The 16,162-nt window shown below is 43.2% G+C and overlaps 1 protein-coding gene across 3 annotated transcripts in view; it reads right to left on the reverse strand.

Moving 5' to 3' along the window:
• Positions 1 to 344: 344 nt before the first annotated feature.
• Positions 345 to 16,162, reverse strand: part of syt7a (synaptotagmin VIIa) — an 87,542-nt gene continuing 71,724 nt past the window's right edge. For all 3 annotated transcript variants that reach the window (XM_061035507.1, XM_061035506.1, XM_061035505.1), the window contains 5 exons: positions 14,824 to 15,091; positions 12,634 to 12,803; positions 12,174 to 12,288; positions 11,373 to 11,572; positions 345 to 10,262 (listed from right to left, as the gene is read on the reverse strand). In XM_061035507.1, the coding sequence (XP_060891490.1) occupies positions 10,158 to 10,262; positions 11,373 to 11,572; positions 12,174 to 12,288; positions 12,634 to 12,803; positions 14,824 to 15,091 (858 nt within the window). In that variant the 3' untranslated portion in view covers positions 345 to 10,157. The remainder of the gene's footprint in view (positions 10,263 to 11,372; positions 11,573 to 12,173; positions 12,289 to 12,633; positions 12,804 to 14,823; positions 15,092 to 16,162) is intronic.

Raw genomic sequence — 16,162 nt, forward strand, 5'->3', positions numbered from 1 at the left:
TAATCTGCAAAAATGTAATGCGAATAAATCCCATAGAAGTCAAGTTAATAAACTCACAATGAAAAAAAATTCTACTTTCTAATCGTACCAGAGGAAACGTAAGAGAATCACTGAGGTCAGAGGGTTCGATCCCAGTTGAGCCATTATTGCTATTCAATACTTTTGGCTATTGATGTTCAGTTTAAAACAATAGTTGTTTCACCTCAGCATCCTATCAGCTTCACTTAGTTTAGTGTGACGTTTTTGTGTCTGCATGTTTGAAGTCAAGGGAAGTCAATTCCCTTTTATTTGTACGAAGGAACTAAAGCACAGAAGAAAGAGCATTGAATCTCTGGACACAGGTGTTGTAAAAATGATTCTTTAATATGGAACAAAATCAGAGCTCAGCTCCATGGCTCCACCCACCCAACATACTCTTATAACACTGATGGGTGGAGGAGAACGAGAAAAATCAACCAGTAAGATCACAGTCCGCTAGGCCAAAAAACAGGAGAGGCTTCAAAAAACATGGAACGCAAAACCGAAGTGCTACTGGGTGTGACCTTGAGACACCCATGCTCCCTCCCCTCCTGACCCAGGGTGAGACCGTGCTGCCTCTCTGCCACCTCAAAGGGCTCTCCCACCTCCTCACCCACCATCACCTGCTGCAGGTCGAAGGCTCCCTAAACCAGTCGGTGACCCGCTGACCTCTCAGAGCCAGGTGAGGTAGCAGTGTGGAGGCGGGGTTTAGAGGAGCAGAGAGGCACATGTCAGGGTCTTTACACCGAGTCTGTTAGTTAGACGTGAACACAGACAAGTCGTCCTGGTTATTATCATGGCTCCAGCGGAAATGTCTGTGACTCAGTCCTTTTGCTCCCAGGCTACATGAAAAACCGAATCATCTTTAAAATGTTTCTCAAATTGAGATTCAGATGGAATGTCTAAAGTTTTTGAGGAAATGAGATGAGACAGGAGGGAGCAGACTTCTGCAAAGGTCGCCCAGTAAGAACCCATTACTATACTAATACAGGGACATCAACAGAAGTACTACACAGATATGTACAGAGCAACCAAGCAACACATCAGAATACTGAGTAATAAATCTGGTGTGGGAAAAGGGAAGGCAATCATAGTCCACTACAAAATGCACATATCCCACTTCTTTTACATGTAGTTTGTCCAATCTTTAAGGCTATTCCCTTGCTCTTGCTACAAACATGGCGGCAATGTTGCCACCACAACGGATATTTGAGTCACAGTTCTGTGCTTGACATCTGAATATGGCTGCTTTGTGTTTCTGCGAGCTGAGCCGGCAGCTGCCCTTCTCCTCCAGAGACAGAAGAAAGAGACAGATTAAAGTAAAAATATAAAGATATGACCAGGCATAAACCGCGAGGATCTTCTTTCTTTTTGTGTGTGTGTGTGTGTGTGTGTGTGTGTGTGTGTGCTAAATCCTACTCCAGTCCGCAGAGGTTTGCAGGACAAAATAAGGGGGCTCTAAAATGACGGATGAGAGCTGCTAATGGACAAAAAAAAAAAATCACAGATAGATGAGAAAGCATGGATTACTGGAAAATTAGACCCTGCTGGTGTACACATTACCAGCTGAATGGGGGAGTAAATGAACGATCGAGCAAGAGGAAGTGGAAATCTATACATGGTGGAGGATTAAAATGAAGAGTTGTAATGAAGAAGCAGAGGAGACATGGACAGACAGAGAGAGAGAGAGAAAGAGAGCATCTGCCGGCTTCAGTGAACAGTCATCCTGTACCTTAACACACTCTGCATCACATGACAAACTACATCAGAGAGAGAGAGAGAAGGGAGAAGGGAGGCACTGCACAGAGAGCACTAGCACTACTATGGACGGACACACACCTAACATACACGCACACACATACACACACTACTGCACAGGGTCCCGGTCTGCGTTCCACTGCACTCTCCTGGCTGCCAGAATCTCGCTGTGTCTTGTCAAGGCAAAAAAAATAAATTAAAAAAACAACCAACCAACCGATTAAACAAACGAACGGACGAAAAAAAGAACAACACACACTTTTGGTTCCCACTGGCAAGAATTAAAAAAAAAAAAAAAAAAACCAGAAACGAAACCTAGATTATAAAAAAGGCCAGTGGCACCAGGTTTGACAGAAAGCATTTTCTCAATGACTGGCTTTTGAACAGCTCTACGCTTTTTCTTTTAGTCTACCAAGTATATACTATTAACCTTACCAGGCAGCTAAAATCTATACAGTACTGTCATTTTTCATATATTTATAGATATTTATACACTATACAAAGTTGGCAAAAATACATAAATAAATACATTAAATTAGATTGTACACATCACAATTGTGTGTCTTAAGTTAGAGCACTCTTTGTTGAAGAGGTGAGCCATGGCAAGTGGAGAAAGGAGGTGAAGAAACAGGAGTGTTACCCTCGACATCCCCCAACGCAAATCAGAGTCACAATCAGACTCGGTGAGTAAAATTTTCTCTGTATGGCGTTAGATCAATTACATGTATTGCTTATTACCTACCTGATTCAAGATGCCCACATTATGGCAGGAGTTAGAGGATGCTCTAACTGAATCTCAAAGTCTATTTACAACCAGCGAGGAGGAGAGAAAAATACTCTGAAGGACCTGGTCTAAGGGGAAGAAAAAGAAGGAATATTTATTTTCAGTGCATCGATAAACGACAGATGGAGGGTGTGTGTGTTTGTGTGTGTGTTTGTGTGTGTGTGTTTATATTTTCATCTTGAGAATCCGTCTGAAGGATGGTATTACAAATGAGACAGGACTGTATCCTGTGTCCTTCCTGCAGACTACTGCAGGGAGTATCTGCTGTACCGTTTGACGTCTGTGCTGGAGACGGTTCTAAAAGTAAAACTGAGTGAAACTGATAAGCTCCATCCCTGCGCTGTACACACTCCCAGTCGGAAACATACGGCACATTGAAAATGGAGGAGTGGGTGTCCAGACACCTGCAGAGGGAAAAACTGGACTACAGCCCTGTGCATTTTGTTGTTTTTGGATGTGGCAGTTGGCTGAATGCATGCCTGCTGACAAGGCACAGGGCATATTTTGGACATTTTGGAAAGATTAATCTTCATTGCTGCATTTGAAACGATTAAAAACCCTGATTTCCTCGTTGTCTGTGAAATGGCCATTCATAGTCTGGCTCTCGCATTAATCCTGGATTTTTCTTGCTCGGAGTTGGAGAGTTCTTACAAATGTCTGACTAAGCAGACGACAGGCTTATTATTTGGTGAGTTCATGGCAGTCAGTTGTGCTTAATCATAAGTCTAACCCTCCCCCCCCCCCCCCCCGCCCCTCCCCCCAAAAAAAGGCTGAACCACAAGCATGCAAATCGTCTTTAAGAGGTCAGAAGGATGCTGTACGTCCTTCCACTCTCTCCCCCAATACATGCCCGTCCCCATGTGTGGCCTCCAGCAGAGCAATAATGACTCCAAATTCAATGAGGAAGGCATCATCAGTGTCAGTACAGGGCCAATCCTGTCTAACACAATGGCATTACAGTAAATCCCTGTGCCTATGAGCAGACAGGGTGAGATGTGATGCCAAGCGACCGGGGCAGACTGACTCCACAGGGAGGAGAACAGTCCTCTCCAAGAGCTGGGGGAGCTTCTTTTTTCACGTTTGTAGTTCAAATATAAAGATATTGTGTGACATAAAGAACATAAGCTACAATTGATGTCACATATCTCTAGGTCTATTACCTGGAGGTGTAAGGGGGGTTAAAGAGGGATGTGGCAGTGTTGCTACAGTGGGCCCGGGATGTGTTGGGTATCACTCCTTCCCTTTGTATCTCTCTTGCCGCAACCTCACAGCGCCTCCAACAAAAATACAGCGGACATCAAAAGCCCTTATTCAAGAAGGGCAGGTATAATCAGCTTCAGCATCATCATCAACATCACCACCGTTATTCAGGAATATCATTGTTTTCTTCATCATTTCAAGTGACAAATGAAAACTTGGCGTACAACATATGTTAATTTTCACCAACAATATTTACATAAAGTTTTTCAAAAACAGAAGGATTTTCTTATCACATTTTTGTAAATAAATAAACCCAACACAAGAACACCAAGCACACACACACATACACACTGACTAACAGTCAAATGTGAACAGAAAGAGAAAAAGATATTATTACTCATTATTGTTTTTCACAACCATTTTGTTACCATTCAAATAATGCTTACTTTAACCCTGATTGGGAGGAGTCACATCAGGTTGTTTTCACCGGATGCTTAAAACAATTGAAAGGGTGAGTCGGGGGGAGGGGAGGTCCGTCTGTGCCGGGGCGAGACTCACACAACCACTGACTGGACAAAAGAGGAAGGTGAGCGAGGCGACTCCTGTGCTGACCCAGCCGTCATAATATGATTCAGCAGAATAAAACCGCAGCTGCAGTCCCTCCAGGATGAGATTACTACAGCCTGATTTTAATCCAAAGACACACACACACACCTAGAGCACTGTGTAGCCTTGATTTAATATTGCACAAACTACAGCAAAGCAGGCACCTTTCCAACAGAGTGAGTCATTGACACACGTCTTTAAATAACGCCTCTCCATCAAGGCAAACTATCCCTGCAGCATAAGGAAGGGGCTGAGAGTATGACAAGGACAAACAATAGCATCAGGCTCCAAAGAATATCTTACTAATCCTCTGGCAAACAGGTGTGACCCCTTCAGCCAATAACTGAGAGTGGAAGTCTGCTGGTGACAATGATGCATTTGGCAAGATACACAATTGAATAAACATCTGAGAGAAGATTAAATTCCAGGAGGTGGGCTTCAGCCTTTGAGCGTGCGAACATTTGTTAAATTGTACAAAACTTCCAATGAAACTGAGGCTGTTTTACAGGTAATTGGACTAAACCAAAAATATTGAACAAATTAAGAGTTTTAGTGTGGCGAGGGGAGAAGAAAAAATGCTGACTAATCCGATAACTTTATGTAACAGGACAACGCGATAACATCATTAAGGGTTTACAACCATGCTAGCTGCTCTGAAATTTATGTTCCTTTCCATTTACATGCTAATGACAAAATATTCTAACATGTTCCCATTCTTAGTGCTTGTATGCTAATGTTTAACAGGTTTATTTATAACCATGGCTTCCTGACATACTCTGTATTTGCTATTTAATCATTCAGAGGAAGTCATTTTACGTTCCATTGAATGCATTCAAATGAGGCTGTGTTTATTCTGTTTGCAGTGAGCTCACTCCTACCACACCATGCAGTACCCAGTGGACCAATCACAGGGCTTGCAGTCTAAAGTGAAAATTGAATTACATTTTGTACAGATATCACACGGAGCAGTGCTATGATGCATTTTTATAACCCTAGTGTCTTTGTAATGTACCTGTAGCGCTGAAAACAACCCCACAATGCATTGCACAGCCTTTGATGAATTAGAAAGTTGCATGGTGCAGTCACTAAAAGGTTCAACAATAGCTCGAGGAAAATCAAACAAATTGGGGAAAAAGTATCATTTACATAACTCCAAAGTCCATTTTGACAGGCTTTAATTCAGTGGCAAAGTGGTGGGGCGGTGTGGGCTGTGTCCGTCGTCTTTAGGGAAACCTTTTTAATTGAACAGTAATCATCCACACCTGCAGGAACCAGTTGGCTTCATCAGAGAAAACTAATGAAAGACCGAGCTGAGGCTAACCATGAGAAAAGACAGTATACAGAGTTAGTCTGAAATGAAAAAAGTGTTGACTGGGAACATCTGCAGCATTGCCCGGCTGTATTCATGAGCACAGTGTAGTTGAAGGTCACTGCTGAGAGAGCTCCGGTGCCAAACAACACGCAGAACGTTAGGGAGGTGTGAGACAGGTGGCAGTACAGTAAAAGTGGGATTTAGAAATTGCTTTCTGCTTTGTACTGTTTGGCACTGAGCTTTCCATCCACTTTAATGTTGTTGCAGTTTGGCAGTAAGAGGACAGAAGATTATGGACTACTGGTTGTTTGAAGGAGTGTGCCACTTTCTGGATACTTTGTGATGAATGTTCTGTTCCTGTGTTTCCTTAAATGTATAGAATTAGTTGCTTGAACTCAGGTCAATCCACATCGTTTCATAGTATACATTATTAATGCTAAGGCTGCTTAAGAATTGTGTTGTAATTGCATTTATCAGTGTCACTTTAATATTCATATTTGTTTTTAATATTTATGATAAATATTCATATTTTTGTTTTATTCAGCAGAAGTACATCAGCGGGAGTGCTGATGTGCTGAATATCGGCACGGCTATGATCCAGGAATGGACACCTGGCTGCAGTTAGGCCGACCTATAAGCGGTTTATACAGTTATAAATAAAGATTGCTACCAACGGATCTGTATTTTGTGTTTTTTAGAATTTATTTTTGCTCCATCAACAGCGCAATCAACTGTTCTGCAATTTGACTGAGTGAGTCAAATTTCAATGATTCAACACACTGTAACTACAGAAGAGAAACTTTGTATTTTGCTGAATTATCTGTAAGTTCCCGTCTATCATAGAACCGTTGAAGAAAGAGTCAGTTGTTTCTTGTTTTCATTGCATCTGTGATGTGTAACATGTGATGTACCAGTTTGATCATCCAAAGTGTTAGCTAATGTCAATAAGTGGTATTCAGAACATCTTGAGATATATATATATATATATATATATATGTATATACAGCTTAAAGTCCCAGTGCTGTTGTACTCTAAAACAGCACTCATAGAAAGCCTCCTGTCTAATCAAAGCGCTACATTTGAATTTATGAAGCAGTCTGTGTAAGCACTCAGTGTTGTTAGTTTTAAAAGCCTAACCCTGTAGCCCTGCAGCCTCCAGTTTACCTTAGAGGATCAGCTCCATCGCACTCTGCGCCACGTTACTAAAAATAACACCATATCCTCCAGTTTACAGGGTCACTGATGACTAAGCTTTGTAAACTCCTGTAGCACAGCAATTTATCACTGCCTGTGCAACATGTAATCTTGGTGAAAGGGACTGGCAGAGCTATTTTGCTGACTCATCATCTGCACACCTGCGCATTCAAACCACAATTTGTTTTTAGAGCTTCAGAAACCATCGCCTCCTAATTATTTTCCTCACTCTGACTGACGGGCCATTATCCTCATCCATCATCCTCGTGGTTACTAATGAGAGTGTCCATGTTTTGTATTATTATTAGCGAGCGTTACCTCTGCAAACAGTGAGTCGCCCCGGTCCAAGGAAGCAGATATTGCTCCTTTTAGACCACCTAATGGGAGTGTAATGTGCTGTGACACCGCAGGCAGTGGCTGTCAAAACAGTGGGCCCCGTTTTACGGCTGGCCAATTGTTCTGAAGGGTGCTGGACCGGATCAGTGCATCACAGGAGCCAGGACCGAGTCCACACACGAAGAGGCACACTGGCTCACGCCGACTCCAGACGAGGACTAGCCTGGTGCAGATTAGACTAGAACTACATAATCTGTCTTTTGGTGATCTGGTGATCTGGCTTCTCGAAGCAAAAAAATCAAAACAAAGTAAATAAGAAAAAACTTCAAAGGATTTGCATTTGAGTTAGCATAAACTAAAGATGATGCAGTAACAGAGGCAGTGATGCTTCGACTGAAGTACAAATAAGTGATTATATTTGCTTGCTAAGCTATTCAAATTATAAAGATGTCTCAAGGTTAAATACTCAATTAGAAGCTGCTTCACTAAAATAATTCCTGAATAGCTGACAGGATTAAGCTTCACAGGACTTTCTGAATGTAAAAAACCCAGATAGACTGACAGAGACATTAGTAGAGAACACACAGAGAGAAAGAGAGAGAGAGAGAGAGAGAGAGAGAGAGAGAGAGAGAGAGAGAGAGAGAGAGAGTGTGAGCAGCTCTTAATGGCTGACGGTTTTCATGTTGTTGCTTTATGACTGTTTTATTTATGTTACAGAAATATTGGAGCTGAGCTGAGCAGGCAGCTACCAGAACACTGTGGTGCTCTTAAGCTCTCAGTGTAGAGATAATGTCTAATCTGCTCCTACAGTATCTCATAGTGGCAAATCAAAACATCGTCTAATATCACACCCAGCATCAGAAATACACGGCCATTCGTAGTTTCAGGAAAAGCCTTATCTTTTTTTTTCCTCCTTTCAATTTTCTTACTGTTAAGCATCACAGACTCATGATCCAGGCGCACATTGTGCAGCAGCATTGTTGTGATGTCCGGCCTCTATGTGATGATCACACAAGCCTGATCTCTCAATCCTCGCCTGACATTTCAGACACTAACAGCCTGCCGCAGGGAGCCTGGTAGCCGACACACACTCACGTGCTCCAACACTCACGTACTCTCACACGGAAGCGCACACAGGTACGTCGAGGACAAACAGAGGCACAAAAAGAGGAGGATGAGAGCCCCTACACCCGTCCTCTGTGCCCTCCACTTCATCTCCAAACCCTGAAATCACAGAGCGAATGTCTCCTCTCCCCGACTGCTGCTCACCCTTTCAGACTCTCCTCCCTTAATTTTCACCAGAACTGTAATCATCATCAAAAATATCATCAGCGTTATTATTGTTATTACATTTTTAAAAAAGTGCAGAGAGAACTTCCCCGTGCCCTCGTTCAGAAGGCAGGGCAGTAAAGGAGGATGGGGAAACAATGGCAGTAAGAAGAGCAAGAAGAGCGCGAGATGAGAAAGAGAAAAGAGAAGAGGATTTCTGCCTAGTCTGGATTCCGTTGCCCCTGGAAAACATGCACGCATACACACAAACACACACCCACACAGGCGCACATTTATGCAGCACACCATACAGTCCAAACTGGAGAAGATCGATGCCCATCAGCACAAAACAAGAGCACAGGGCAGAACAAAGGATCTGAAGCATCGATAAACATACAGAAGTGTGCATGTGCACAAACGACACGCACTTTGCCATTTGCTTCTGTTTTTTTTATCTTAACATTGGAAGAAGATTTTAAATTGGTTTCCTCAGTTGGTGATGCTGTGAAAAATGACATCATCGATCAGAGGGGATTTGTTTGTCATGTTCCTCTTTTCTTTTTTTTTTCTTTTCATCTTCTTTTTTCTCTCTCCGTGTCAGGGCTTTATGTCTGGAAAAATCAGGAGCGACCCTTTTCCCAAGTTTGTAGTGTTCCCAGCTTTCCCAGCTTTGGAAAGTTCAGTTAGATGTTTCTTTAATTTTTTTTAATCTCTATTTTTGTTGGAGCTACAGCACAGCACCCACAGCACACAGACGACAAGGGGGGGGGGGGGGGAAGAGTCCAGAGAGCGAGCGAGGGGGGAATCCACTAATATTGTGCCAGAAGAAGAGAAAGAGGGAACAATAAGAGAGGGGGGGAGGAGATAAAGAAGGGTCTAGAGAAGAAAAAAGAGGAGGGAGAGAAGAGACAGCAGTATCAACAACTCCATCTTGAGTTCAGCTGGTTTCACTAACCAGGTATTGATTGCTTTCGACAACTTCAGCCTGAACATTAAACCACTTTTGAGTAAAAGAAGGAAGGATTGAAATTTGAGAGGGATATCGTACACTTCAGACGGATGACGAGGAGGAGAAGACAAATGAGGAGACAGAGAGGAAGGAACCAGCAGACAAGCTATGAATAACATACTGTATACGACTTTTTGTATAGGGGGACTTCTGCCAATCTCTACGCCTAATATATTCATATGTATATGTACATATAGTACATACTGTATAGTATTGTGTACCTGGAATAGTCATACAATAAGAATATACGAGATTAGACCACTACTTAAGATTCTCTGTGATCCCATGGGACTGGCACCGTAAATGGGTCAGGGGCTGCAGTGCAGTTCAGAATCAACGGGCCGACAAAGAAACTGAAACTCAGACCTCCACAGGCAAAGTGCATAAGGAAAGACAGACACACAGACAGTCAGAAACAGGGGGACCATTGGCAAAGTGGTGGGACGCAGAAACTAAGACACGTTTGTATGACGAGGAGGAAAAGAGAAGATTTTGAAAGAAAACCACAAGAGTTTAAAGGTTTAAGAGAGCAGATGGCTAATTGTACCCGTGTTTCGCAGCCTGGCAGCAAGTCAGTCTTGTGCATAAGGACGGGAGTTGGAGGAGGAGGCAAGGGAGGAGGGGGGAGTGGGAGATGGGGAAGGGGCCATGGAGGAAGCTGGGCAGTGCGATCAGGCCTTGAGAGCGTGCCACTGGGCCACGTTAGTACGCGGTCGAGCGAGCATGTCTTTCCAGTGCTTCACCTCCCCTGGCCCACTCTTCCACGATAGGTAGATCTGAGAGGTGTGGGGGGGGGGGGGAGAGAGAAGAGAAAAAGTGAGGAAAGATCATTCAGATATGTTGATATAGTTATGTACTGTACAGCTTTATTCAGAAAAGAAACCACTTTTTTTTGTCTGAAAACGGTCAAAATGTCCGAGCAATATTTGACGTGGCACACAGGAGGGAGCAGGGGAATGAGTTAAAAAGGTAATTAAATGAAAGAGTTCTCTCACACGCTGCATAACGAATGGATTTTAAAACATATTTTGCCGTTGAAACCTTAATCAATGAAGCCTATTTGTTGGCCGGGAGCAGTAACTCCCTCGAGCACGGTTGCCTGGAAACTGCTCCAAGTCAAGAAATAGTCCAGCACATAACCTTCCAGAAAAACGGAAAACTGTCTCTTACACACTTCTGATATTGAGCAGTTTAACAAACAAGGTAAAACGGGTTAATTAAGTAGACTCTGAGGTGCTAGAACAAGGATTCAGTAGATCCTTTGAGGCGCCATTACGACTTTCCGCCTTTATTACTGTATAGAATTTGTGCCCCAGTGTGTGATTTCACAGTCATGTTACAGCATTGCAGAAACACAGTGTATGAAGAAAAAGCCAGACAGACACACACACACACACACACACACACACACAGGTGGGACGACTTGATCCCACCATCACACCTCTTTGGCGTTACATTGAAGGTGAGACTGTACATGGGCGTAATCTCTGCCTTCAACTGGATTGAAAAGGGCTCGTGTTTACGCTAAGCTCAGCTAACTGTCCGCTGGCCCTATCTGAATGTACCTCATCAGACGGGAGAACGGTATCAATCCTCTGACGCTGCTCATTCCATTAAGCAAATTGGTGTTTTCCAAATATCACAAACTATTCTTCAGGATCCCATGTCAGAAGTGTTGTTTCTGTTCTTAAACCATTCCTTCATATTGGCTTGTGTGATCACTGCTTCAACATTTGACGCAGGGGAAAAACCAAATTTGTGTAAAATGTGTTTGATGCAGAAGTTTATTCTTGTCATTGTGGTTCTTTTACTCATACAACACATTCATGTAAAAAGGAAGCTGCAGAGTCTTACATGATGAGCACAAAGGGAATGTGAAGCTTTACCTTCCCTATAACATCGTTGCGGCTGAGCCTGTCCTTGTCCATGACAGTGATGATGATTGTGGTCTCCCTCAGCACATGGGCGGGCACTTCGAAGGGGAAGGACTCGTTGAAAATGGGGTTCAGACAGCGCTTCATCGTTACCGTCTTCTTCTTCTCTACGCGCTTGTCCTTGTGCATCAGCCACACCTTCACATATGGATCTGCGATGTGGGCGCAAAAGAAACAGCAGTTTACACGAGAGCCAGGATCAAGATGCACCACGGTGGGTCAGGTTCCCAATTACCCTCTTAATTGTCAAAGTCAGGGAAGGCAGCAGGGAAGCAAATACCTAGTTTGAGCTCAAGGTCACCTCATCCCCTGAGCTAGGAAACATACAAATGAGGAAGTATTTATGGAAATAGGGCCTGGGATTTGTACCACCAATTCTGGAGCATTAGCATATTCTGTAATGCTAACAGACACTGCTAATACTACTGCGGGAAAGGAGTAATTTTTACAAAATAATCCACAGGAAGCGTCTCACGGTGGGACCTGATACTTGCACAAACCAGCAACAGACTGAGCTGATACAGATTTGTCCGACAGGCTAAAGATCCTCATAGATATACAGGAAGAAGGAGAGAACGGGAAAGGAGGAGTTGCTGGAGGTAATGTCACCTTGCTGCCAAAGCTATGGGTGAGTCAGTTTGCCCAACATGTGGACGGGAGCCGTCTGTGAAGCCGCAGAGCTTCCAATGTCATCAGACTGACGAACGAGGGTCAGAAACAGAGAAGACTAAACAAACAAGGAAGATTCTCCACCTGAGGTGCCCCCGATATCCATGGCTTTGAGATTGCGCGCTTTAATGATGTTCACAGTGATGGTGTTGGCAGTTGGATTATAGCAGAGAGACAGCAGCAGGTCTCCTCTTCTCCCCTGAGGAACACACACACATAAGCACACACACGCAAACACACAATAGAGTGTGAATCACCCAGACTAAGATCACATTTCATCAGGGAATAACAAACTCCAGATTACTCACTAGTTTATTGTGTAATCTTACAACACTGCCCTCTCTGCTCTAACAAACACAGACGGTGCAGTGACCTGGCTGGCTAGCCGGAGCCCGATGCTCTTTCTAATTTGATGTCAATCAAGCACACGTTTTAAAAAGAAGTCAATATCCCTCTTGTTTGGATAAAACTCTATAAACAACATGTCAATGAAAACATTGGGTTGGTCATCGCTTGGGCAGATGGCCATCCCTCCCTCTCTTACACTTCCATCACTGCAGGGCTTGAGCTCCTTCCAGAAGGTCTTTATCTGGCCCAATTCCACCTTGTTAAGGGGGATTGACACCTCTCCAATGGGGTCATTCCTGCTGAAGCGGTCGTAGTCCAACACCTGAAGGTAGAGAGTGCGCTCTCTCACCTTCTCATAAGGGAAGCCTGAACACAGACAGAGAAGCGGGGAGGGAAGAGTTAGAGACCGTGAAAAAACATGTTCTTCACAGAACAGAGAGGGCAGTTTATTCCGCACCATGCTAACAGGGATCAATTTGGCAAAGGGCTAAGTGCGTTTAGAAAACAGCAGGACCAGCCAGTTCTCTCTCTAATGACTCCAGTCATTAGGCATTGCTCCCTATTTCATTCATTTGTTAAGCCCACTAGTTATTATCCGAATTTTAAAGATTTTGAACATAATGTGTTTCTTATGAAACAAATTCATATCTAAAATAAGTATGCACTGCACTGCGATGAACAGCTGTACTTTGAAGAGCTGGAGGATATTATCTCTTTCATGCAGCGTCTGTTTTTGAAATAGACATTTTACCAATGCAAAAATATTGTTCAATTTTCACACCTTGAGTTTACATTTTCACACAACTCCCAAAATGCTTTTATGTGTCATGAATCGACCCGGTGTCGTTGCCATGAATACTCAATGGAACAAACTTCATGTTACCGCTGGAATTTAAGGGACAGTGTGATATTTTTGAAAAATTAGTCTAGATCTAGTGCTCGTCTTTTATCTGCCTTAGAGTGTAAAATATATATGGTTAACACAAAATTAGCAAAATGACTTCAAGCAGAGGAAAACAGCACGCCTGGCTGCACATTTTTTTCTTTGTACAAATTAAACAAATATATTATGCCTTAATTAGTCAGTTTGGAAATGCTGGTGGGCACAGTGTTTTCCTTTGGACAGTGCGAGGCGAGCTGCTTTCCTGATTGGTAAGCAAAGCAGCTCCTGGCTGTAGCATCATATTTAACATATAAGATGTGAGAGTAGTATTAGTGTTTTCATCCAACACTCAAGTGACAAAAAACTTCCCTAATTGTTTATCTATTACTTAAAGAGGACATCTTATACCCCTTTTCTACCTTTTCAAACCCGTGGTCTAAATGAAACATCTGTGCTGTGCTTTGGTTAAAATATAACATGAATCAAGGACCAGAGGAGGTTTGTGACCCTGTATAAACCAGCTCTCTCAGAACGCTCCGTCTTGGTGTGTGTGTCTCTTTAAATGTGGATTTTTCATAATATGCCCCGTTTAAAGCATAATAAACAGCTATGTTTAGAAAAAAAAAAAAAGACCTAAAAAACACTTTTCCCTATCAGCTTCTTGAAATGTATGATTTGGTCTATATGAAAGCAAAGCTATTTGTCTCTGAAAAGTTTACTACATGCGTTTCTGTTTTTGTCTGTTCTCACTGTTATGATTAAGTTTGGTGGAAATGGGGATGCCAATTGATTTCAACTGATGCAACTAAGGATGTGGGCCATTTGGTTGACTGAACAATCAAACGTCACCACCGTCTAAAGCGACAATGCATTTAAATGTAGTGTCTAAGTGTAACGCAGCCACCCACCACTAGCCGGGCTAGGATTAGGGCTACAGTTAACAGGCCTGCTCTCCTCACTCTACTGCCTGGATTTAAACAAGCACAATAAACAGATGGTATCTCATAAGAGCAGTACAGTTTGGCGGGGCGGAGAAATGTGGACATTAACCTCAGATAAGGACCAGACTGGTTGATGGTGTTAGTGTTACTAAGGTACTGTAAGCCACACTTGGCAAACAAATTTGACTTTGAGTACCCACAGACACTTTGATCCGGATCAGTCTGGAAAGACATCACAGCTCATCATGACAATGACTGCACAAAATATATCTTGTTTTCTTACCTAAAAGACTAGGCCACCTGTCTAAATTTAAATTTCCGGTTATTCAACTGGGCAACCATACGTCATAATATAGCAGTTTGACTTGATTAATAAAAATGAAATATCAAGTACCTTTTTAAAGTTTTTTTTTTTTGCCTTTATCAAATAGAACAGCCGAAGAGAGACAGGAAATGTTAGGAGGAGAGGGCAGGGGATGACATGCGGAAAAGGGCCGAGGTTGGATTGAAACTCACAGTCGCTGCAAGAAAAAGCAAGTTTCTGATAGAAAATTAAACAGACCCTCAAACAGGAAGGTTTCGTTCCAGTGGGGGTTGAGGTTCTTCCTCTTGACCTTGGTCTCAAGCTTGTGCTTCTTGTCCGGCAGCAGGTAGATCTTGACGAAAGGGTCCGAGGTGCCGGAGAAGTCCTTGGCCGGGAGCTCCTGGCCCCTGAGAAGCTTTACGGTGAGGGTCGTGTTCTGGAAGCTGTAGCCTATGCTGAACTGGATCCGCCCGAGCTTCTCACTGATAGGCCCTTCACCGTCGTCATCCTCCGAACCTGGAGACAGCTGCGGGGTCACAAATATGGTCGGTATTTATAAACGCATGCAAGAGCAGCCATTCACAGAAAAAAAAAGTTGAGTTCAAGGGCGCCACACACTTTCCCCATCACATGCACACAGACCGTGACAGAGAGAAGCTGTGAGGGGAGGAGACGTTAGGGCTGCATATCTATCACAGGGAACTGAAGCAGCTGCTTAAAGGCAGAGATCGGTCTGACATTAAGAACACTCAAGAGTTTATTTCCGTTTTAATGTTCTTAAGAGGCAGGAGGTGCTCAGATTGAAGATAGAGCAGCTTTAGACCACCCATTCTCTCTCACAGCCTCAACGACTCCTTTATCACCGCAGTGCATTAAAAGGCCACTATCTGATAGAAAGCAGCTGAAAGTGAAAAGGATCGAGCAAGAGGCAAATACAGTAGAAGAGAGAGATGCGCATGTAGGGAAAGGAGAGAATGTAAGCACAGCTCAAGGTTGGTTGTGTGCTTACAGCTGCATTTGTGCTTGTTCCTTTTTCTCCACCTGGCTCTTCATTCTGTCTCTTTGCTTCATTATTCTTTCAAGAACTATTGCATGGATTGTAGTGAAGCGTCAAGGCTAGTTTGTGCAACATCCTCCATGCAAACACTCTCTCACCTGACACAGTTATTTCATTGCTTTAGGGAAGAGCTTCAGTTTTCAAAGTGACAAACACTCACTCCGCTTTGTCAATATGGGTTTTAGAAGTGACACGCGGAGCAGTTGTGAAATATTCCAAGTCTCATTTATCAAACAGTGTGAGTCACCTTGGATGGCTCCGTCTCGCTTGATTGTCACTGTGGGAACTGCCTGTGCTTTCTTTTTTCTTCTTCTTCTTTCTATTATGAATCTTTTTATTACCATATACAGAATCCAGCTTGGCTCTAGCATTGAGGATGACTCTGCAGTACTAATCCTACCTGGTGACAAAATATTTTCCCATGTAGAACGTGGTTAAAAGTTGATTGGAGCGGCAGGAGCTCAGGCCGTAGTGACCTGGGCTGGAGGGTCGCTGGTTCTATTCCTGGACTAGACCTGGAGCCAGCTCACTTCCCCAGTA

This window comes from Labrus mixtus, chromosome 4 (assembly GCF_963584025.1).
Source record: "Labrus mixtus chromosome 4, fLabMix1.1, whole genome shotgun sequence".
Lineage (NCBI taxonomy): Eukaryota > Metazoa > Chordata > Actinopteri > Labriformes > Labridae > Labrus > Labrus mixtus.